Source organism: Panicum virgatum, chromosome 3N (genome assembly GCF_016808335.1).
Source record: "Panicum virgatum strain AP13 chromosome 3N, P.virgatum_v5, whole genome shotgun sequence".
NCBI lineage: Eukaryota > Viridiplantae > Streptophyta > Magnoliopsida > Poales > Poaceae > Panicum > Panicum virgatum.
Window position 1 is genome coordinate 46456699 of NC_053147.1, and position 22748 is coordinate 46479446.

General features: G+C 41.2%; 1 protein-coding gene and 1 long non-coding RNA gene across 3 annotated transcripts; one reads left to right on the forward strand and one right to left on the reverse strand.

Moving 5' to 3' along the window:
* Nucleotides 1-3262: 3262 nt before the first annotated feature.
* Nucleotides 3263-13178, reverse strand: LOC120666031 (alpha/beta hydrolase domain-containing protein 17B-like). Its single transcript, XM_039945817.1, has 5 exons — nt 12570-13178; nt 10426-10462; nt 10105-10341; nt 9941-9988; nt 3263-4112 (listed from the first exon to the last, which is right to left on the reverse strand). The coding sequence occupies exons 1-5, from the start codon at nt 12869-12871 to the stop codon at nt 3633-3635; spliced, it is 1104 nt and encodes a 367-aa protein (XP_039801751.1). The 5' UTR covers nt 12872-13178; the 3' UTR covers nt 3263-3632.
* A 1793-nt stretch (nt 13179-14971) lies between these two features.
* Nucleotides 14972-19428, forward strand: LOC120666032. Of its 2 annotated transcripts, none has more exons than XR_005671515.1 (4): nt 14972-15493; nt 15576-16285; nt 16364-19067; nt 19192-19428. It is a non-coding gene; the product is annotated as an uncharacterized LOC120666032 (long non-coding RNA). The 2 variants fall into 2 exon arrangements; XR_005671514.1 differs by having other exon boundaries at nt 14973-15493; nt 15600-16285.
* The last annotated feature ends 3320 nt before the right edge of the window (nt 19429-22748 follow it).

A 22748-nucleotide genomic window follows, 5' to 3' on the forward strand; every position in this document is an offset into this window, starting at 1 on the left:
CTGCCAAACCGGTCGGTATACCGGTACGAACCGGTTGAACGGCGAAATTTGAATTCCATCGGTTCTGACCGGTAACCGGCCAAACCGGACCGGTATACCGGTACCGGAGCCCGGCGGTTTGGCCGGTCCGGTCGGAAATTAAAACCCTGGTGGTGGGTGGCTGGGAGAAGGGATCCGCAGCGCGGGCGCCAGGTGGTGGCTCCACCTGCAGGGGCATGTGGAAGGGAGGGTGGCGTCGGTGGCGCACGTCGAAGGCGGTTGGTAGATCTCCATTGGAAAGAGATGGACGGATGGCCGGCCGGACGGGGCTTTAGGGTGCGTTTAGTTGGTGAAATTTTTTGGATTCAGCTACTAGCTACTGTAGGATTTTCGTTTGTATTTGGCAATTAGTATTCAATTATAAATTAATTAGGCTTAAAAGATTCATCTCATCATTCACAGCTAAACTGTATAATTAATTATTTTTTAACTACATTCAATGCTCCATGTATGTGTCTAAAAATTTGATGTGACGGAGAATCTTAAAATTTTTTGGAAAACTAAACATGGCCTTAAACGGGCAAATCTATTTATCGCTCGAGTTGTAGAAGGAGTTTCTATATGAATAATGATTTTGTATTCCAAAAACTATCAATAAAGAAATAGTTAAATGTTATCTTGTATATCGAGTGCTATCTGAATCCTTTCTATTTCCATCCTTAAAAAAATATTGTACTCTAGATTATCACCTTAATACATTTTTATTTTATTTTTTTATTTTCCTAAGACATAGATCAATTTCAATCAATGTTTTTTAAATGAATTTCATTCAACGTTAATCTATACTACAAAAGTTGAAATAATTGAAATTCTTTCTCATCAAAATTAGACCCACTGTACCCCTCACAGAGGCCCCACTTGTCAGGCCAAAAGACTTGACGAAAGAGAGGGGGGCATTGATTTCGTCAATGTTTTTCACCAAAATCATATTACTTTTTACACCAGCAATTTTCTATACCCACCTCTTGTACGCACATATTACTTTTCTTTAGCATACACATACTTTTCTTTCCACGTACATTGACCTATAATCCACATCATTTTTTTTTCTTTTGAAAGGATAATAATTGACACCATTATTTATGGAAGGAAAAGGAAGACGTGTACTAACATATTACTTTTCTTTAGTATACACATATTTTCTTTTGCACATACATTAATTCATAATTCACGTCATTTTTTCTTTTGGAAGAATAATAATCGACATCATTGTTTATGGAAGAAAAAGAAAGACGTGTATTATTTTTAGAAAAAAATAAATGGCATTGTTGTTCGATGGTTTTGAAATGATATTAATTGACATTATTATTTTATGGAAGGAAAAGAAAGATGTGTATTATTTTTGGAAAGAAAATAAATAACATCATTGCTTGATGGAAAAAAAAAATTAGATACGTGCATATGGCACGTACATCTTCCCTAGTATACCAAAAACGTAAAAGTAAAAACACTTGCAACCCTATCAACAAACAATGCATATTTGGCTCTTCTTGAGCATACTATTTCCTCTGGCCGGGAATAATGATATCCCAACGGGCGGACTTTGCCTGCTTCTAGTCCAATTAGCTGAACACATAAACGACTTTGCAATGGAAATCTTAGCACCCTAAATGTAAATGGAATGGCTGCTACAATCGCAACCTTAAGTAATTTGAATATCTACTTGCCCCTTTATTTTAATTTGTAGCATAATTCTTGTAGACCGATGGTATGCAATAGGGCTGGGCAATCCATGGGTAAGGGTGGCGGTGCTCAAAGAAGACGGCGCAACACTCGATTAGGTTGACAAAGACCGATGACGAGGAAGATGCAGCGATGAGGAAAATCATTGGCGGCGATGCTGCGACGCAACAAAGCGAGAGGCAACCGCAACACGCAGGGGCGGTGATGGTGCGTGTGTACTCGAGATATCCATCCGCCGCATCGGCCACAGAGGCCACGGAGAGGGCAATAGCCGTCATGACGGGGACCACGGCGAGGAGCGAAAGAAGGACACCGTCATGGCTAGGAGAGCCTAGTCCGGTGATGTGGAGCGGAGGAGGGATGACGACACCCGGGCTGAGTTCCTCATGATTCACTGCTGCTTGATGACGCGCGGACTGGGAGGGCATTATTGCCCCTGGCGGAGGTCATGGAGCAATGCGGCGGTGGCGTGAGAGGAGGGTGATGTGCAGTAGAAACTTAGGGTTTTGTGCTCTAGATCGAAAATTTAAACTTATGATATCATGTAGGATAATAGAATTGGTACATAATGGATGTGTTTGCTTTGAGCCTCTCAGCCGGTACATATGAGAGTTATAAGACTTGGGGATGAAGATATTACAAGGAATCGTAATCCCAGCAAACTCTATCTAATCCCATGCCGTGATATACTCTAACACAGAGCAACAATATTGCGAAGTTCTTGCCCATATGGATGACGGCCCCTCACTGTTCTTGCTTGCCCCCACCCACCCACTGACACACCCAATTGTTTTTCAGTTTTCACAATAAGTTTTCTTATAAGCGGGTGCTCACTAGAACTCGAAGCTGACATGCAAAGCTTCTTCACCCAAAACCATTCAAATCAAGCTTTTACAGAACATAACAGAACAGAACTTTCAATCCAGATCATAAGCTTTCCCTTTCTGCTCTAATTGACAAAAGGCAATGTTTTTACTTAATTTTAAAAAGCCTACATAAAAGATAAGGAGTCTCAACTAATATTAAATACTTTCACACGTATTTGAATCGTCATTTTACACACTGGAGAAGGATTTGAATAACTTTTGACACGAGAGCAGTATGGATTTGAATTGGCTTAACACAATGGAGAAGGATTAGGGGAATTTTATCATTAGGATTGTTAGCCATGGTCATGAAGCCAAAGGCATACATCAGATATGTGGCCTCCATCGGCGTGATAGTGAATTATTAGTCGGTAAAAGGCTGGAGGCGGGAACGTATGAAAGTAAATAATAACTAAATCAAGGTGGACGACCAACTGACCAAGTAAATAAGGCAGAGAATGATTGAACAGAAGTGAGCACCGCCAAGCTTTAGGAAACCTGATATATGTCTTCTGTTTCAGCTGATGTTCTTAGACGTTGGTATAATAGGGTTATTATCTTATTGTGATTTTGTGAGAGGTGGCTCACAACTGTCAGCTGAAATTCCCAGCAGAATATAATGCAACAAACTATGCATTCTCTTCTTTAAAAAAGGCATAAGCACTATGAGCATCTGCACGAATTGGTAAGCTCAATTCAACTAAAGAGAAGAAAACAGTATTGGTACAAAGCAACAGATTATACACAATGCTGCCATGGCTAGTCCCAAATGCCATTCAGTTTTAACACCCCTAACAGAATAACAATTTTGTTGAACACCAACATACACGTCTTCCACCACATAAACAACCATCATGAGTTCTACAGAGAAAACCCTCGTCAGCGATTAGCTCATGTTCACTCCTTTCTTTGTGTTGGCAAACTAAACTCTTATGCCACACCTTCCAGCACATGGGTGAACACAGATAAATACAGAAGTAAAATCCCCAAAACAACCAACCCCCATGTATAACCTGTATAAGATGTTAAAAAGTCTTTTTTTTTTCAACTGGCCCAAATCCTGTCCAATCTGTCCACGCTCTTCCGACCGCAGTCCAGCTGCTCAATGTTCCTCTTTGGCCTCTCAAAGATGTCGACACTTCTCCTGGATTTCTCAAACTGATCGAATGAGATCTTTAGTTTGTCCACCTTCTCGACATTGCTATATCTGTGCTCAGTATTTCTCATCCTGTCTCGGGTTGACCTTGATTTCTCCCTGCGGTCTGTGCTCTTTCGTGAGGGTTCAAAGAAATCGATGCTCTTTCGTGACGGTTCAATCCGATCCACACTTTCCCTCCAAGCTTGCCTATGGGACGGTGACTTCTCAACTGCATGGACAAATTTCTTGAGGTGCCTGAGATATTCTGGGAAGAGCTCTAAATCACAGTGTTTCCCTCCCCTGAGCCACAAGGGCTCGTATTTCTCTTTGCAAAGTTCCCATAGTTGCTTACCATGAGACCAATCCACCACTTCATCAGCAGTTCCCTACATATCACCAAAAGAGTTATCAACACCCGTAACCTAGCAAATAACATGCAGAGTGAATTTGAAAAAATTAAACCAAGAAATGTTCTGGTTGATGTGAAAATATTATGCACTAAATTTATCCACATCTAAGGATAAACTGCAAAGTAATCCCTGTAAAGTTCCCATCTATTCCATGTGCATAACAGTAACTCCAATTATTTTTTCTTGAAGTAACAGGAGGAGCGATAACTCCGCCTATGCTGACTGGAAGACTCTCTCCTGAGTCGTCTCAGCATAGCCGGTCCCAAGCCCGGATAAAGGAGGAGGGTTGCGTTAGGTTTTGGCAAACCAGCATAAAAATAGCCACTCTAATGGATTTGAAACCCACAAGAAACTCGTTGGGGCGTAACCCTCTTAGCGACGCGCTACATCGGAACCCGGGTGTGGTGATAAATGGGCAAGGGCCGGGTCGCCATCCCCCCAAGGGCGCGTCGTATCATGATCTGGGTACGATGATAAGTGAGCAAGGGTCGGGTCGTCACCTGAATGGCGCGCTACATCGACGCCCGGGTGTAGTGAAAAATGAGCAAGGGTCTTCGCACTTCCCTCGACGGGTGCGAAGGGTAAGGAAGCTAGCCGAACCAATTAGGATTCGTATAGGTAGCTGGAACGTAGGGTCCCTAACAGGTAAGTTGCGAGAGCTAGTTGATGTAGCAATTAGGAGGCGTGTAAATATTCTATGCGTTCAGGAGACTAAATGGAAGGACCAGAAGGCGAAGGAGGTTGAGAATACTGGCTTCAAGCTTTGGTACACGGGAGCAACTCCGGGTAAGAATGGTGTAGGCATCTTGATTGATAGGAGCCTCAAGGATGGAGTCGTAGAGGTTAGAAGGCAAGGCGACCGGATTATCCTAATCCGGTTGGTAGTGGGAGTTTCGGTTTTGAATGTGATCAGTGCCTATGCCCCTCAGGTAGGCCTTAGTGAGAGCACCAAGATGCAGTTCTGGGAAGATCTAGATAGCATGGTTAGTACCGTGCCTACCAGCGAGAAACTCTTCATAGGAGGAGATCTCAACGGCCATGTGGGTGCGACTAATGTAGGGTTCGAGCGAGTGCACGGGGGTTTTGGGTATGGTAGCAGGAGTCAAGAGGGGGAGGATGTGTTGAACTTCGCGTTAGCCTACGACTTGTTGATAGCGAATACCGTGTTTAAGAAGAGGGAATCCCATCTTGTGACGTTTCGTAGTGGACAACACTCGAGCCAGATCGACTTTATCCTTGCTAGGAGGGAGGATAGACGTGATTGCTTAGATTGTAAGGTGATACCTGGGGAGTGTGTTGTCCCTCAACACAAGCTTGTGGTGGCGGACTTTCGTCTTCGGGTACGTGTCCACCGGGACAAACGTGTCAAGATTGCGAGAACAAAGTGGTGGAAGCTTAGAGGGGAAGCGGCACAAGCGTTTAAGAAAAGGATGCTAGGTGAGGGGCCTTGGGAAGAAGGAGCAGACGCAGATGACATGTGGCTAAAGATGGCAACATGTGTTCGGAAGGTGGCCTCAGAGGTGTTTGGCGTGAGTAGGGGAGGCAAACAGGAGGGGAAAGACACCTGGTGGTGGAATGACGAGGTGCAAAGGGCTATTAAGGAGAAGAAAGAGTGTTTCAAGCGTCTCCACTTTGACAAGAGTGCAGCCAACATCGAGGGCTATAAATTAGCGAAGAGGGTTGCAAAGCGAGCTGTGTATGTAGCAAAGGGTAAGGCGTATGATGACATGTATCAGCGGCTAGGCACGAAAGAAGGGGAGAAGGATATTTATAGGATGGCTAGGATCCGCGAGCGGAAGACAAGGGACATCAACCAAATCAAATGCATTAAGGATGGGACAGATCGACTGCTAGTGAAGGATGAGGAGATCATGGATAGATGGAGAGAGTACTTCGACAAGTTGTTTAACGGGGAGAGTGAGGGCCCTACCCTTGAGTTATATGACTCTTTTGACGATACCAACAGACGTTTTGTGAGGAGAATTCAGGAGGTAGAGATCGGGGAGGCTTTGAAGAGGATGAAGGGAGGTAAATCGATGGGCCCTGATGGTATCCCCATTGAGGTGTGGAGATGCCTAGGAGATAGAGCAATAGTATGGTTAACTAAGCTTTTTAATCTCATTTTTCGGTCAAACAAGATGCCGGAAGAATGGAGGAGAAGTATATTAGTACCTATCTTCAAAAACAAGGGTGATGTTCAAAGTTGTACTAACTACCGTGGGATTAAGCTGATGAGCCATACGATGAAGCTTTGGGAGAGGGTTATCGAGCATCGCCTAAGAAGAGTGACAAGTGTGACCCAAAACCAATTTGGGTTCATGCCTGGAAGGTCAACCATGGAGGCGATTTTCTTAATACGACAATTGATGGAGAGATATAGGGAACAGAAGAAGGACTTGCACATGGTCTTCATTGACCTTGAGAAGGCATATGACAAAGTACCGAGAAATGTCATGTGGTGGGCCTTGGAGAAGCACAAAGTCCCAACTAAGTACATTACCCTCATTAAGGATATGTACAAAGATGCGACGACGTTTGTCCGGACATGTGATGGCAACACCACTGACTTTCCTATTAACATAGGCCTACACCAGGGGTCAGTATTGAGCCCTTATTTATTTGCTTTAGTGATGGATGAGGTCACAAGAGATATACAAGGTGAGATCCCTTGGTGTATGCTCTTTGCTGATGATGTGGTGCTAGTTGACGAGAGTAGGGCAGTGGTTAATAGGAAGTTAGAGCTGTGGAGACGCACGTTAGAGTCGAAAGGTTTCAGACTTAGTAGGACCAAGACCGAGTACATGATGTGCGATTTCAGCGCGACTAGGCATGAGGGGGGAGACGTTAGTCTAGATGGACAAGTGGTGGTCCAGAAGGATACTTTTCGGTATTTAGGATCGGTGCTACAAAAGGATGGCGACATTGATGAAGATGTTAGGCATAGAATTTCAGCTGGCTGGTTGAAATGGCGGCAAGCTTCTGGCATCCTTTGTGACAAGAGGGTGCCACAAAAGCTAAAAGGCAAATTCTATAGGACATCAATTCGTCCGGCGATGCTATACGGTGCTGAATGTTGGCCTACAAAAAGGCGACATGTCCAGCAACTGAGTGTAGCAGAGATGCGGATGTTGCGGTGGTTTTGCGGGCACACAAGGAGGGATAGAGTCCGGAATGAAGTTATTCGGGATAGGGTCGGAGTGGCACCAATTGAGGAGAAACTTACCCAGCATCGGCTGAGATGGTTTGGACATGTCCAACGAAGGCCTCCTGAGGCGCCGGTGCGTAATGGGGTTCTTGAGCGGGTCGACAATGTAAAGAGGGGTAGAGGTAGACCTAAACTAACGTGGGATGAGTCGGTTAAGAGAGACCTTAAGGATTGGAATATCTCTAAAGAGATAGCTTTGGATAGGAGCGCTTGGAGACTAGCTATCAATGTGCCTGAACCTTGAACTTATTTCTTTCGGGTTTCATCTCTAGCCTACCCCAACTTGCTTGGGAAAAAAGACTATGTTGTTGTTGTTGTAACAGGAGGAGCGATCCCCTACTGATTATTTGTGTGCGCTGGTGTATAAGCTCAGAGCACATGAACATTGTTCATATTGTCAGATGTGCCATTCAAATGGCATGAGCTGCAAGGGCCTGACAGGCTGACACAGTTGACTGCAGATGGGGAAAAAAGGCAATGTGCCTACGTATATTAGGGCATTATGAATTGTTTATCAAATTAACACGCTCTGAAAAACACCAACGTCAAGTCTCACCCATCTGGTTTTAATGTTATATAGCTCATGTGATTGAGAAGGCATGCTCTATACCATAAGTAAATACTATGTGGATACGAGTTCTAAACCATATATACTTCATCTAGTATGCACACCCATTCGTAAATATTACCATATAGAATGCACAAAAAAGTAGGGCAAAATATTATCATCAGAAAATCTGCAGATCACACATTAACTTTGATGACTGCAACACATTCATGACCCACTGTTTTTTTCCAAGAATGTTGACCTCTAATACCTAGAGCCATGGGCATTGGGCTGGACATGTGAACCCAAAAAAGGGTTATGCATGTACCCAACCAAAGTCATATGTGTTCAGCTGGTCCACATGTTACTGACCATGATATATCCAATAGTTTATGTTCTAATAAATTTTGGAGGAAAAAATTATTCAATCAACAGATTACTAATCGAAGAAATTTACAACATTTTTCCAAATGATTCTTATTTTTGCCAATTTGATGCCCAGGGGACAATCATTGTAAGTACTGATTAGAGACCAAAATTTTCTATTTTGGCTTTCTATTGACTGTGCTGTTTGCTCTGTTTACTTGATGTAAGATCCAGATACCTAATTAGTTAACACAATATTTTAACTCTGAATACTGCATTGCCGAAATGCAACATATTCGTAAATAACTCAATATTCAGATGAGCCGAGACACTGAAACTCAACTAGATGAATGCAAGTTAATGTATCGCGTCAATGACATTAGCTTATGGGCATTTGCTTACACTATTAACACCAGAAGACCTCCAGTTGATATCTTTAGTGAAATGCGGGTAAGAAAAAAACTCAAGGGCGTACTGGTGCAACAAAATATTTTTAAAAAAAATTCACGGGCATATACGTGCACAAATTCAACCTGAGTACACTGAAACAATGAATTTCCCAAACAGACCAAATATAGTGTGAAATTACTGTTACCAGATTATCTCATACTATCTTGGTATCAAGCATAACAATCAGATATTCAAGAAAACAGCAAATTTAAGAAATCACTTGCACGTGTCCCACTATCCTGTCTTTCACAACTTTTATATCGGATGAGGCTTTAAGTAGATAAGAACTATACACTGATCTATTAGCTATTCGCCACATCTTATTCAGTTACCAAGAAGCAATCCAAACATTTAAAAATAAGAAGTGTGTCCACTACATGAATAATGATTTATCAGACCTGTAAATAGTGCTTTCATGTTGTTGTTGTTGTTGTTGTAAATAGTGCTTTCATTTTGGCAAACTAAAAGTCTCGCTTGGGACAAAAGGCTATGTTGTTGTTGTTGTTGTTGTTGTTGTTGTTGTTGTTGTTGTTGTTGTAAATAGTGCTTTCATTTTGGCAAACTAAAAGTACATAATGGACCAAAGTAACAAGCGGGGGCTATGAAACTACTATAATTTAATTGAACCACATAGAACAGAGCAAGAAAGACCAGACAAATAGATGGGTCTCAATTGACGAAAACAAATGCAGCTAAATAGATAGAAGGATTCTTCAACAATGAATTTTATTCAACAACTGGATCCGCAAAAGCTTAGTATATATACTTCAACACTTGTAACTTATCCCAAAAAAAAAATCCCGGATGTGCAGGAGAGCTGCATATCATTGCATTAAGAAGCACATAGAGTTTGCAACACACACAAAACACATGCACACATACCCACATGGCAAGACTTCAGTTACTCACGCCTACGAAAACAAACAATGACCCAACCAGACAAACAGCCAGACACCTATATGGCAACCATCTCCACATGTACTAAGCCCCTAGCAGTAGCTTATCCAAATTTCAGGTGGGAATGCAAGTTGATGGGCAGGCTAATAGTAATTTATGTAATCCAAATTTAAGGTTTTATCTCTGCTTTTATAGCATATAATTTAATTATTTCTCTCATATTGTATAAAGCAACAATTGAAAAGCAAACACACCTATGATTATAACTTGACATCTGACTATTGATTGTCAAATTGGATTTGAGAAAGAAAAAAAAATGTAAGTTCGAGATACACTTACATGTATAATGAGCACAGGACAGCTAACTTGAGGGATTTTATCAATATTCTGGAAGCAAATGAAAAATAGAGAACTGTCAGCATAAAATAGAGATAGTGCAGGACACGAGAGCATAGATCAGGTGACTCAATATTGAAATCAGTGAGGAGCAGATCATAACAAACCTTGTATATGTCAAACCAATATGTACGTTTCACAGGATACATAACTCTCAGCCCTGACAATATAGGACTATGCAGGACAACAGCTCTCAGACGAGGCAATCGACTCGCCAAATCTACAGTAGGCCCACTCCCAACAGATTGTCCATAAAGAATTATTTCTTCTTCCTTGGCACCAAAGTTTTCTATGAGGCACTTGTAAGCTGCCTCTATATCAGCATAAGTATTGTGCTCACTCGGCTGAAACCAGAAAGGGAAACAGTAAGAAAAGTATATTTTACTTGGTTTTGTTATGAAAAATAACATTCCTCATCTTCAACATACCTTTCCGGATGATTGCCCATATCCTGAATAGTCATACCTGCATAGTTTCATAGTTACTATTAGCCTCTGGTTACAAGAAAAACCAACTAGTTGCAATGCTGTTTGTTCACAAGATACCTTACATATGTTCTATCAAAATTCAAAACGAAGGAGCTCTCCATATTATCAACGTGCAAACAAATTCACAGGTTGAGTTCTAGCTGTGCATGCCAAAATACTGTTGATTTTCCAAATTCATTTTATGCAAGCTATAAGACAATATTACTGAGTTTCTGTCATACCCTTTTTGTTTTAGGAAATGATTATAAGACTATTACTGAGACCAAATTCCTTCAAATAGATTCATCTTGAGATAAAGGGAGGCACCTAAGTTAGAAAACTTTACAGTAATTTACAGATCAATTACAGTTCATTGATGAACTTTCCATAAAGGATATCATGAAGCAATATTGAAGTATGTGCCAATTGACAATTGAGCACTACCAACGCATCATAACATGCCAAAACAAACTCTATCAAACAGTTCCATCCCATAATGGAAAAGAATCCAGTGCTAGATGCAGCATAAATTGGAATCTATTTAGAGCCCATAAAGAAGATAGCAATAATGGAAACATATCCAGATAATGATTTGCCATGAAATTAGTATATTGGTCTCAATCATAGGCATTACAGTTAAATTTTAGCAACAGTCATCTATAGCACGGCATAATTTAGAGACACTCCGGATAGAATATGCAGTCCGAGATAAAAATCATCAGAAATGTCTATTTGATTCAAAACAGATCAATATAGCAATATCAAAACCTCTCTACAAGCAGAGACATTGAATCTGTAATGCAAGAAGGGCGCATATAAAAGAAATGTTTGGTCCCACAATGTAACAAGAACATAGCTTATTGCAGTCCTCGGGAGAAGTGAAGGCTCCAATCCTCCAACCACTTAAAAGAGAAGAAGAAGCTAAACCAGCTTCAGAAGCTGTTTTGCTCTACCCCGGAAGTACTGCCCAGATCATGTGTAAAAGAAACTCTAAAAATGTACCAATGATGCACCACGCAGGAACTAGCAAAGCCAATGAGCCAAGTCTACAAGAAGAGTATTTTTGTTTGATTTATAATAAACCAGTTTGCACATCAAGCTGACCAGGAGAGACTACATCATTTACTTCATGCCAAACAAAATCTAGGACCATCAATGACTTCTCCCTTGGATAGATAAGTCAGCTCCTAATACAAGAGTGGTGTAAGCACAGGGTCAACTGGTCAACCACAACAAGAATTGTGGAATTCTTTTTTTTTAAGAAAATAAATCACAGCTGAAATTTCCAAATTCAACAATACACTCGCAGTATAGCAAACATTTGACTTGAGAAAAGCTGGCAGCGCAGAAACTATCATGATGACAGGCCGACTGCCCTGCGCAAGAATTTGTTTCCCTCTTCAAGAAAAGCTGCTATACGAAACCCCAAAATAGCCAGGCAGGATCTTGAGCGGCGCAGAAGTTTCAGCCCAGTAGCTGAACATTCCGTGATACCATGAACAGATCAGAGAAAATTCCAGGAAAAAGGGACGAAGACGAACTCCCACAAAAATATATCGCTTTCCCCCAAAAAAAACAGTAATCCGAAATACTAAAGAAAGATTCTGAAAGCACAGCCTATTTGCATCAACTTTACTAAAAAAAAGTAAACCCAAAATTCGATGCATCATCATATATCACGTCATGTATATCCCCAATTCGGCGAAAGGAAGCCAGAAACCCATGAAGAAGGAAATGAATATTCCCACGCCAAAGCATAAAAATCCTCAAATATGGGCATACCCACAGAAGATTACGGGAAGCCGACTAACAGGGACAAAGGAAAGGGAAGTGAGACAAGCATACCAAAATAACGAAATTCTCCCCAAATTTAGTAAAATCCAGAGCAAACTAGGGAGCAAAAGAAAAGAATTTGGCATCAAAACCTGCGATTTCACACATCGACGGCGACAAATCGAGCAATCCCGAAGTCCAGGAGCACGGCAACCAAGAGGCGCGTGCCTACGAGCATCCACAGATCACGCCAAACCGAGAAGGGGACAGGACAGCAAGCAAGGCGAAGCTAGCCACACTAGGGGAAAAGCGGCCGAGGGAGGCGAGCTCACCCGAGGACGTTGACGCGGAGGTTGAAGGAGAGGTGCAGGAAGAGCTGGTAGAGGTGGCCCAGGTCGGCGGCGTTGCCGTGGGAGTAGAGCACGGTGGACGCGGCGTCCGGGTGGCGCACGTACATCGCCGCCAGCGTGTTCCCCTTGCGCGTGCGGAGGCGCAGTACCTCGACGTTCTCCCGGTGGGGCTGGCCGCTGAGCGTGGTGACCCCGGCCCCGGCGTCCTCCACCAGCGCGTACGACGGCGGCGTCGGCGGGAAGAAGGCCATCTTCGCCGCCACGCTCGACGTCACCCCTCCCATCCCGCCCCTCCTCGGTCTCCCTCCCTTCCTCTCGCTCCTCTGAGCTCGCCCAGGCGCCTTTCTAGCTCGAATCCGGAGGGGAGCTAGCTGGCCAGCTAGCGAAAGCTTCTTGTTTTTTCTCTCTCTCTCCCCTCTCCTCCTCCTCGGGTGGGTTGCCTTGCCTCCTTTTCGGGTGCTCGATGGTTTGGTACTCGTGATGAGACGGTGGAGTGGAGTGGGTGGTGGTGTGGGGATGGGACTATGGGAGCGAGCGAGTTGCCGGTGCCGCGCGGCGTGCGAGGAGGGCCTCGAGTCAAGCTGAGGCAGGGGCGTGTGGTTTCACGCTCGATCGGCTCTGGTTTTGGACGGTGGCGGGTTGGCTGCAGCTGAGCTCACCTCGGCTGCTGGTGCGCCGCCGGCGGCTTCTTCCCAGCTGATGGATAGCTCGTCGAACCAGTAACGCATTTTCAGTACTGGCATCCTTTCGGGAATTAAGCAGTAGTCATTAAATGTTCTAATTTTAGAAGTGATAATAACTGAACGATTTGGAAGTTAGCAAGTGAATGATTTGTATAGATACATTGGCACCGTTTGGTTACTTTCTATAAATCCCTAGAACGAATTTTGACTACTAATTACGGTGTCAAACAAAATCAGTTTAGAAAACTAATTTCAAAATCTCTGCGCTAGAAACCTTGAAGAATCTAATGAGATTTTTGACCGCGTGATTAGATAATGGTTACTGTAGCATCATTGTAGCCAATCATCAATTAATTACCATCCTTAAATTTGTCGTGAAAAATTACATACATCTATGAAGAGATTTTGTAAATAGACTTCATGTAGTCATCCATGCATTTAAAATTCTCTTCTAGAAAAGAATAGATTAGAATGAACCAAACATGGCCATTAGGTCCTTGCACTATCTCGAATAGTGACGAGCCTCCTATGCAGTTACGTCCAACTAGAAAGTGGACAGTTAAGAACATGGCTAATGATTAACTAGCTGAAGCTTAAATGCTATTGACGTGTCATATAAAGTTGGAAATATCGTCTGTTTATATAAAAAAAATTGGCTGCAAATTGGGTTTTAGAATGGTTGGCTTCAAGATGTACACCACTAATATTTATATGGCTATTGGCTTAAGAGCAAATGGCTATCACTTTTTTCGATTCTTGTATCTCAGCATGACGGCTCTATTCTCTTTCTCCTATTCTCTTACATGCAGCTCTGATTTTTATTGACATGGATTGCTCCTAGCCGGCTGACTAGGTACTTATAGTTCTTGCTCTAATGTGATCTAAGTTTGCGGTCGGTCCATGGCCCTGTATACCTAACGTGTTTTTAGGGTGATCTTTCAGTTTCTGGTAGATGAAAACAATAATGTCATTCTAAGAATTTTCTTCCTTTTTGCAACATTTTCAGTTACCTGCTCACAAGGAGGAGTACATAATTTGAATTAATTTTGGGGATTAGAGAGACTTATTCCGCACTGGTAAATAAATAATAGAAGAACAAAAGAATGAGTGATTCATCATTCATGATAAGCTGTTTGCAGCCACCAACTATCAACTATAGCCCACTACTCCGTTCGAACTAAATTCTACCAGTGTGTACTATTTCCAGATCATGTACAAGTGATGTACCTTTCCGGACTAAATGTTTTAGCAAGAACCACCGGTACTCAAACTAGAGTATCTCTTTTGATAGTAAAAATATTCATGTAGTATTTCGGGCCTGATGGAAGTGAAAAGTGCCACTTAAACAAATAATCTTCATTGACGTCGTTTTCAACGGCCGTAAAAGCTGGGGCATGATGTATGTATATCTAAACATATATCTAGATGCATAGAAATCAGAGTTGAAACTTGAAAGGAACATTGGTGCTAAAGAATCTTTTGATAGAGACATTTCAATGATTGCTATTCAAATGTACTGACTGGTGACGGGATTAAAGAGGAAGAATTAAAAAAGAAAATGCGTATGGTAGTAAAGGTGAGAGCTCCAAGTTGGTCATGAAAGGTGGATAGAGATATGAACATGTTGTCACGAAACATAATATGGCAAATTTATATTTGGGTCTCCAGTCAGGGGCGGAAGAAACGGTGGGTCGTGGGGGCTGGAGCCCCCCCCTACCGCCACCACAGCCATGGAGCCCCCCTGGGGCCCCTCCATGAAATTTTGGTACAACATGCAAGCTCTAGGGGAGGCTGGAGGTTGAAGAAGTGCTGCAATCGGCTGCTCACGAGTTGGGCCAAAGAAAATAGTATTGCAGCCCAGTAAGACCTCAAGCCCAAGGCCCAACCGTGGCAAAGAAAACCCTATCTTGTTTCAGTCCTGCTTGTTTCCCATCCATCGGCTCGCAGCAGGCAGTCCGCAGGGGGCCAGGGGCGGCACACAGCAATCCCGGCCAGGCGCGGCGAACGGGCAGGCTGCCCGCGTGCGGCACGCCTGCGCAGCTGCTCGCTCGCGGCCTCGCGCGCCGGCGCGCGGCACGCCTGCGCCGCTGCGCGGCAGCGTGGGTGCGCAGGGCGGCAGGACTGCAGGGCGCGGCCTGCACCCCCAGCTGCAGAGGAGGAAAGGACCTGCCGCTGCTGCACAGGTGCAGAGGCAGAGGGCCACGACCACCGCCCACCGCCCAGGTATGAATTGATTTTTATTTTCAATTTCTATTTTCCCGGATCTAGGATTCAATTTCTATTTCAATGATTCAATGTTTGATAGGTAATTTGGTAATTTATATGATAGATTTCAAAAAAGTGAAAACTTTTTGTGAGAAAAATGAGATTGAAGTGCCGGATATGGATGAGGAAATAAATGTCAGAGGGACATCTAGACGTAGGAAGCAAAAGGTAACAAACATGCATTACTATCATGTTGAGATTTTTCTTGTCGCCATTGATGACATCTTGACTAAGTTAAACCATATTTAGTGAAATTAGTTCAGAGTTATTAGTATGTATGGCTTGTTTTAACCCAAGAAACTCCTCTAATTTCAATGTGGATAAACTCATGAGACTTGCTGAAATTTATGCTGAGAATTTTAATATTGGCGAGCTTGCTCTTTTGCCAAATGAACATAAATCATTCGTCAACCGTGCTAGAAGAACTCAAGAGTTCCTTGGATGTTCTGAACTTGGAAAAGTTGCTGAAATTATGGTCAAGACTAAGATGAACACATCTTATCGATTGGTTTATCATCTCATTGAGCTAACCTTGATACTACCAGTGGCAACTGCTTCAGTAGAGAGGATATTTTCAGCCATGTCCCTTATAAAGATAGATTTGCGTAGTAAAATGGGTGATGAATGGTTCAATGACTTGATGATATGCTACAATGAGAAGGAGATATTTAGAAAGATTGAAAATGAAAAGATCAAAAAGAGGTTTGAAGAGATGAAAAACCGTCGTATGTTAATGCCTAAAAATTGATGGTACTCTCTGTTCTATTCTAAATTCATAATTTGTAGGTTCATATATGTTTGACTAATCAATTGTATCTATTTCTGTAGATTGCTTCTTCGGATGAATAATGGGTGTCACCGTCATGCGCGTCGTCTATTAGTTTCGAACTTTGGCTTTTCGGTATGGATAAACTGCAATTTTATTTTTTCATGATGTATTTTTAGATTTTCATCAGTCATTGATGTTTCAATATAATACTGCTTCAAACTATTATATTTCTCTTTTGTGGGGTGTCTTAATGGAGCTACAAGTTGTTGTAGCGTGTTTTTCAGCCCCTCCTAAATTTTTTTCTGGATCCACCACTGTCTCCAGTGATACAATAATACGAGTTTAGGGTCTAAGTTTACTCGAGGGTGTTATACAGTTCCAAAATCATTAATTTGTAGAGCCAGGTCTGTGAATTTGTTAAACACTTAACTCAGGTCCAAACATCTTTATTTGCACTTGATCTTCCTACATGGCATTTGTGTTGCCCAAAAATTTCATTTTTATGGCAAAATAGATGTTTCGATTCCTTAACTTTGTCTCGAGGATCAAATTCGTCCTCTAACTTTTGAAATAGCCAATCTAGTCCCTCAGCTTTCATTATGGGTTAAAATTGTTCTCACACTTACAAAGCGCTCCATGTTGGAACGACACTAATATGAAAAGTTATTTTTGCCCTTGCCTTCTTCCTCTCCTCAAATTCCGAAATCACCGTTTGTGCTGGACCAACTGATGGAGCAGATCAAGATTTCCTACCAAATCCAAGAAGCTAGCTCTCTGCTCCTCCTTGCTCGAGTAGAGCAGCAAGAGTGCTTCCTCTCTTTTATCCGTTTCTAGCACAGTAGCACTCTCAAGCCAGCGAACTATCAATGCAGCTGGCGTAGCTAGGATTTTCCTATGGGGTATGCCAAACCAAAATTTTTATATGCTAACCAGCAAAATCCATTTAGCAATTCGGTAGAAATTTCATAAAATTATCCAATAATTCGGCATACAACTATTAAATGGCATAATAAGTCTACATAATACATGAATGAGTAATCGACCAATCTTACTATTACTAATTGGAGGCTCCTTTCAAGCTTCCACAGGAAGCCACATAGGATCCTAAGTGGACACTCTACAAAAATAGAGAAATTCTAGAAATTCTCATAAAAATCAGAAACATCCGGCCATCAATCCGACAACTCTAATTATAACAGTCATTGAATCTGTTATCTTTCCTAACAATTACCCACCTCTGCCATTATGAATATAGACTAAAGTAACCCCCCTAATTTTCGTGTAAATTACCCACATTTGCCATTATAAAAAATAATACAAATAATCTCCTAATTTGTCTATAAATTATCCAATTATATTAATCTCCTCGGATATCTTGCAGAAGCAATTTTCTCAAGCACTCTATTGACGTGGATGGAGTGCGAGAAATATTCTCATACGTACGCTCTGATGTGGCGAAATACCCAAATGGCGTTTGCTTGCCAACATTAGCCACCAGCGTCCTTGAACTTGGGCCTTTTTTCAATGATTTCTTTTGCCGTTGGAATTTAGACCAATAATCTTTAACAACCAGAGTGATATTTGCGAGTGACGCATCGACCGCTAGGCTGGGCTTTATTAAAGTGCACCAATATAAAATTCTAATTACTATTCCTATCATTATTAATAATATTATTTATGTTATTATTTACTACCCATCATATGTGTTACCATATGTTCATGTATGATGAAAAAGATAAGAATACTAATTCACAAACAAATGATTCAATTAAATATATATCAAACATACATGCATGGAGGTGTGATGCGAAATAAAATCTATTGCAACTAGATAATGATAAATATGTATTTAGAGCATATGTTAGAATATTTAATAGATGAAAGAGGGAAAGATAAATAATTATAGTTATTAGCTATAAGCTCTATTTTTAGTAGGTAGTTATACCCGTGCGTTGCTCTGGACAAAGCTGCGATAAGTATCAGATATGTATAGTTGCCCGTGTGTTAATTTGTAGAAATCTACATGATCAAATCTTGAACTGAGTGGGCTGGTCCTACTCGCATACGAGATGGACTAAGGCCCTCCTATCAATAACACGAGACGGACCAAACCAAAAATTGAGGTAGAAACCTTACTCGCTTTAGAAATAGGTATAACTATAGGCAAATTTGACCATGCATTGCTAAGGACAAAGTTGGTATAAGTATCGGAGACATACAGTTGCCCGTATATTATTTTATATAGGGATACATGTGATCGAGTCATGGATAGAGAGTTTTGGTCCGACTCGCATACAGGTATCAACGACATAAGACGGATCAAATTAAAAATTTAGATAAAACTTTTATTCGCTTTAAAGATCATTATAGATTCATTCTAATTATTAACCCATGCATGAGCACGGGTTGATAGGCTAGTGTAATACAATCCTAATTTCTACTGCATACATCTACTACCTACATCAATTGAACTAAATCATGCTAAAATCTAACAACAAAACTAGCTAACAAATTATGTTGCAGTAAAGAAAAGTTAGGATTAGAGATTTAGAGAAAATTTGTGGAGAGAATGGAGGGGAAAAAGCTCTCACCATGTCCGGAGGTGGGAGGTGGCCTGGTGCCAGGCGGAAGCGAGGAACCGAGGCGGCGCGGCAAGTTAGGATATCAAACAAGCCTTACCAAAAAAATCATTGTCATGGATCTACGCCCTCTTTTGTCAATCTTTGGCCTGGCAAATGGGACCTCCATGTCGGTCTGATCTTGGTGAGAAAAGGTTTCAGTTATTTCAACATTTATTATAGTACTAGGCAATTATTCTTGTACGTTGCTATGGACAAAGTTGATATAAGTATCAGATACATATAATTATCTGTGTGCTAATTTGTAGGAATTTACGTGATCGAGTCGTGGACGGAGGGATGGTCCGACTCGCATACGTGATGGACTAAGGCCCACCCGTCAATAATGCAAGACGGATCAAACCAAAAACTTAGGTGGAAACCTTACTTACTTTAGAAACACTAGACAATTATGCCCGTGTGTTGCTACGAATAGAGTTGATATAAGTATCGGATATGTATAATTGTTTTTTTGTTAATTTGTAAGGATCTACATGATCGAGTCATGGACGGAGGGTTTGGTCGGACTCGCATACGGAATGGACTATGGTCCAGTTGTCAATGACACAAGACGGACCAAACAAAAAATTTAGGTGGAAATCTTACTTGCTTTAGAAATAGTTATAAATATAGATAGATAGATAGAGATATAAATATATGTGTTTGTTGAGCTGGGTTAGAGTATGCCGGGCCATACCCATGCAGCCCTTTAGCTACATACTCCTTTCTCGGTGATATGAGCTTCACATCAATTAATCAGCTCCCATTTCTCCTTCCCCGCAAAAGCAAGCATGTAATAAATATAAAGCATAAACACGTAGGTCTCTTAGCTGCAATCAGCTAGCAAGCTGTAGCTGTGCTTCAATTTCTCTCTCAGTAAGCAGGCCAACTGTTGTAGTACAAAGGGCATGTTTGGCAAAGCTCCAAAACTGGCTCCAGCTGGAGCTCTGCCAAACGATTCATTTTGGAGCAGCTCCAGACAAGGAGCTGCACTTGGAGCCCCTTCCAGCTTCCATTGGAGAGGTGGAGCCACAAAACGTGGCTCCAAGCGGCTCCGTGAGTAGACACCAACACTAGAAACTGTTTTGTCAAATGTTTTTCACAATGACTTCAGTTCCACCAGAGAAACCGCTCCACTAGAGGAGCCAGAGGTGGAGCTATTTTTGGAGGAGCCGGAGACCTGCCAAACAGGCCCAAAGTTAATCCCACCACAATAAAAACTGAGGAGAATAAGCTAAGGGTAAAATAGACTTTTTGCATTACTATTATGCTAACATGAAGCTCCATATCAGCCCAAAAGGATAAGTTTGACCTAAACTTAGAAGTTGGAGAATTAAATTGGCCAATCTAATAGTACAAGGTGAAGTTGACTTTCAGAGCAACGTTAAGGACTAAAATACATGTTTTGCCCATTTTTATCTCTATCGTTCGATTTATTTACCCTAGAAAACAAGAAACCAAAAAAAAAGAAGTAAAATTCCATATGTCCCACATATTTTCCTAACACCTTCTCTACTCTCGTCAGGATTAAAGCTCCAAGTTGGTCATGAAGGATGGAGGAGACATGGCCATATCACCCTGCCATAAAAAGGGTAATTATATGCTAATTATTGATACTTGGACATCAATTGACACAACTAATAAGTTGAGGAACCTGGATTAGTTCGTTGAAAATGTGGCATCCTCCGGTTGTGAAGAAAATGTGGCATCCTCTAACAAGTTTGATAACTGCAGATGGACTATACTCTTTAAATAAAAAAGAAATTTGATTATGGATGCCCAAAGCACCCACTCTAAAATAATTTGAAATTTATGGAGGTCAAAAGTACCCGCTCTAAAATAATATTGAAATTTATTATGTAGGACAAAAGTACCCACTCTAAAATAATATTGAAATTTCAAATAGCAATTCCACTCTGAGAACTTTTACAGGAAATTTAAAAGTCAAGGTAACGTCAATAAGCTGTTTAATATTTTTTATGGGGATAAGTGTAAGCGTTAAAATATGAGCGAGTCATATTCAACAATCCTCGCGAACCTCATATTTTCCGTACCTGGGGTCGATGTATGTCATAAAATATTTAGTTTAATTTGTAGTCAATTAGTCATACAATTTAAATAAAACTTGTTGCATGGTCTCGCAAATGAGTTATTTGTTTCTCGAAACACAATACCGACACAGTCATACCATGGGCACTCGCTCCCCTCTATAAATGGACACCCTCTACCACTTTGAAAAGCTCTAAGAGAATGGACATCATGTCACTTAAAGAAGACTTCATCAAGGGCTGAGGGAAGATTATTCATGCAAATCAACAAGGAGTGAAACCGCGAAAACAACCAATGCGGAGACCATCTCAATGTACTTATTACTTGTTTCTTCAAATCCTCAAGGACGAACTTTGACATTTTAGATTTTTTTTGGTGGGTGGGGTGGGTGTACAGGTTGTAGCTTGTGGTGGTAACGGATTATGGTTCTAGTGCTCTCTTCGCAATCCAATCTAACCCTTACATATTTATATTAGATCAAAATTGCATACAATGAAAGTCCGATCCTCAGATTATTTAGATTAAATTTAATGCCCTTTAGCACCCCTTTAGCAAGCTTGGTTCCATGGATTGGATGAGCGCAATAATATAACATTTATGGTGCTTTATTTGAGCTTTTTATTTTATTTTTTATTTATACTAGGGAAGATGTACGTGCCACAGGTACGTATTTAATTTTTCTTTCATCAAGCAATAATGCTATTTATTTTCTTTCTAAAATAATATACATCTTTCTTTTTCTTCCATAAAACAATGATATCAATTAATATCCTTTCACAACCATCAAGCAACGATGCCATTTATTTTTCTTCTAAAAATAATACACGTCTTTTTTTCCTTCTATAAACAATGACGTCAATTATTATCCTTTCAAAAGAAAAAATGACGTAAATTATGGATTAACATATGTGCAAAGGAAAGTATGTGTATACTAAAGGAAAGTAATATGTTAATACACGTCTTTCTTTTCCTTCCATAAACAATAATGTCAATTATTATCCTTTAAAAAAAATGATGTGAATTATGGGTCAATGAATATGCAAAGAAAAGTATCTGTGTGCCAAAGGAAAATAATATGTGGGTACAAAAGGTGGGTATAGAAAATTGCTAGTGTAAAAAGTAATAGGATTTTGGTGGAAAACATTGACGAAATCAATCTCCCCCTCCCTTTCGTCATACCTTTTGGCCTGACAAGTGGGGCCACCGTGAGGGGTACAGCGGGCCTAATCTTTGTGAGAATTGTTTTCAATTGTTTTAACTTTTATTTATAGTATAGATAGATCCGCGGCCAAGCGCGGGGGTCTTTAATTTTGCTGTACTCCTTCCTTTAAATTCTTTTATGTTTTGGTGTACTCTATTTGGACAGCCTTTTCCTCATCGAAAGTGCGGTTCTATCACTCCTTGTTAGGCCCTCCATAATGTTGGTCCAGAGTGAAGCTTGAAATGGAGAGAAGAAATTAGAATCACTTTCCACACTGGGACATGCGATGCTTGCCCTAGACAAACCGGGAGCGGTGAAAGTTCTTCCACCGGTGCTAACTCCTTAAAAAATTATTGTTGTGTACTGGCTTCCTTCCCCAACTACTTGAAAGAGTAGGAGATGTGGTACTTTTGTACAGGTTACAAGCACCGCTAGTGAAGCCTGCACATTGCAGGAGTTGAGAAGCGAAGCTTACTTTTTTGGTGGGTCCTGATCTTTGTTTTAAGCGGCCCTCCACTGTGTGGAGTGATGCCCAAAATAAAACTTGGGCCCAGGTTAAATAGTTTGGCATCGCTT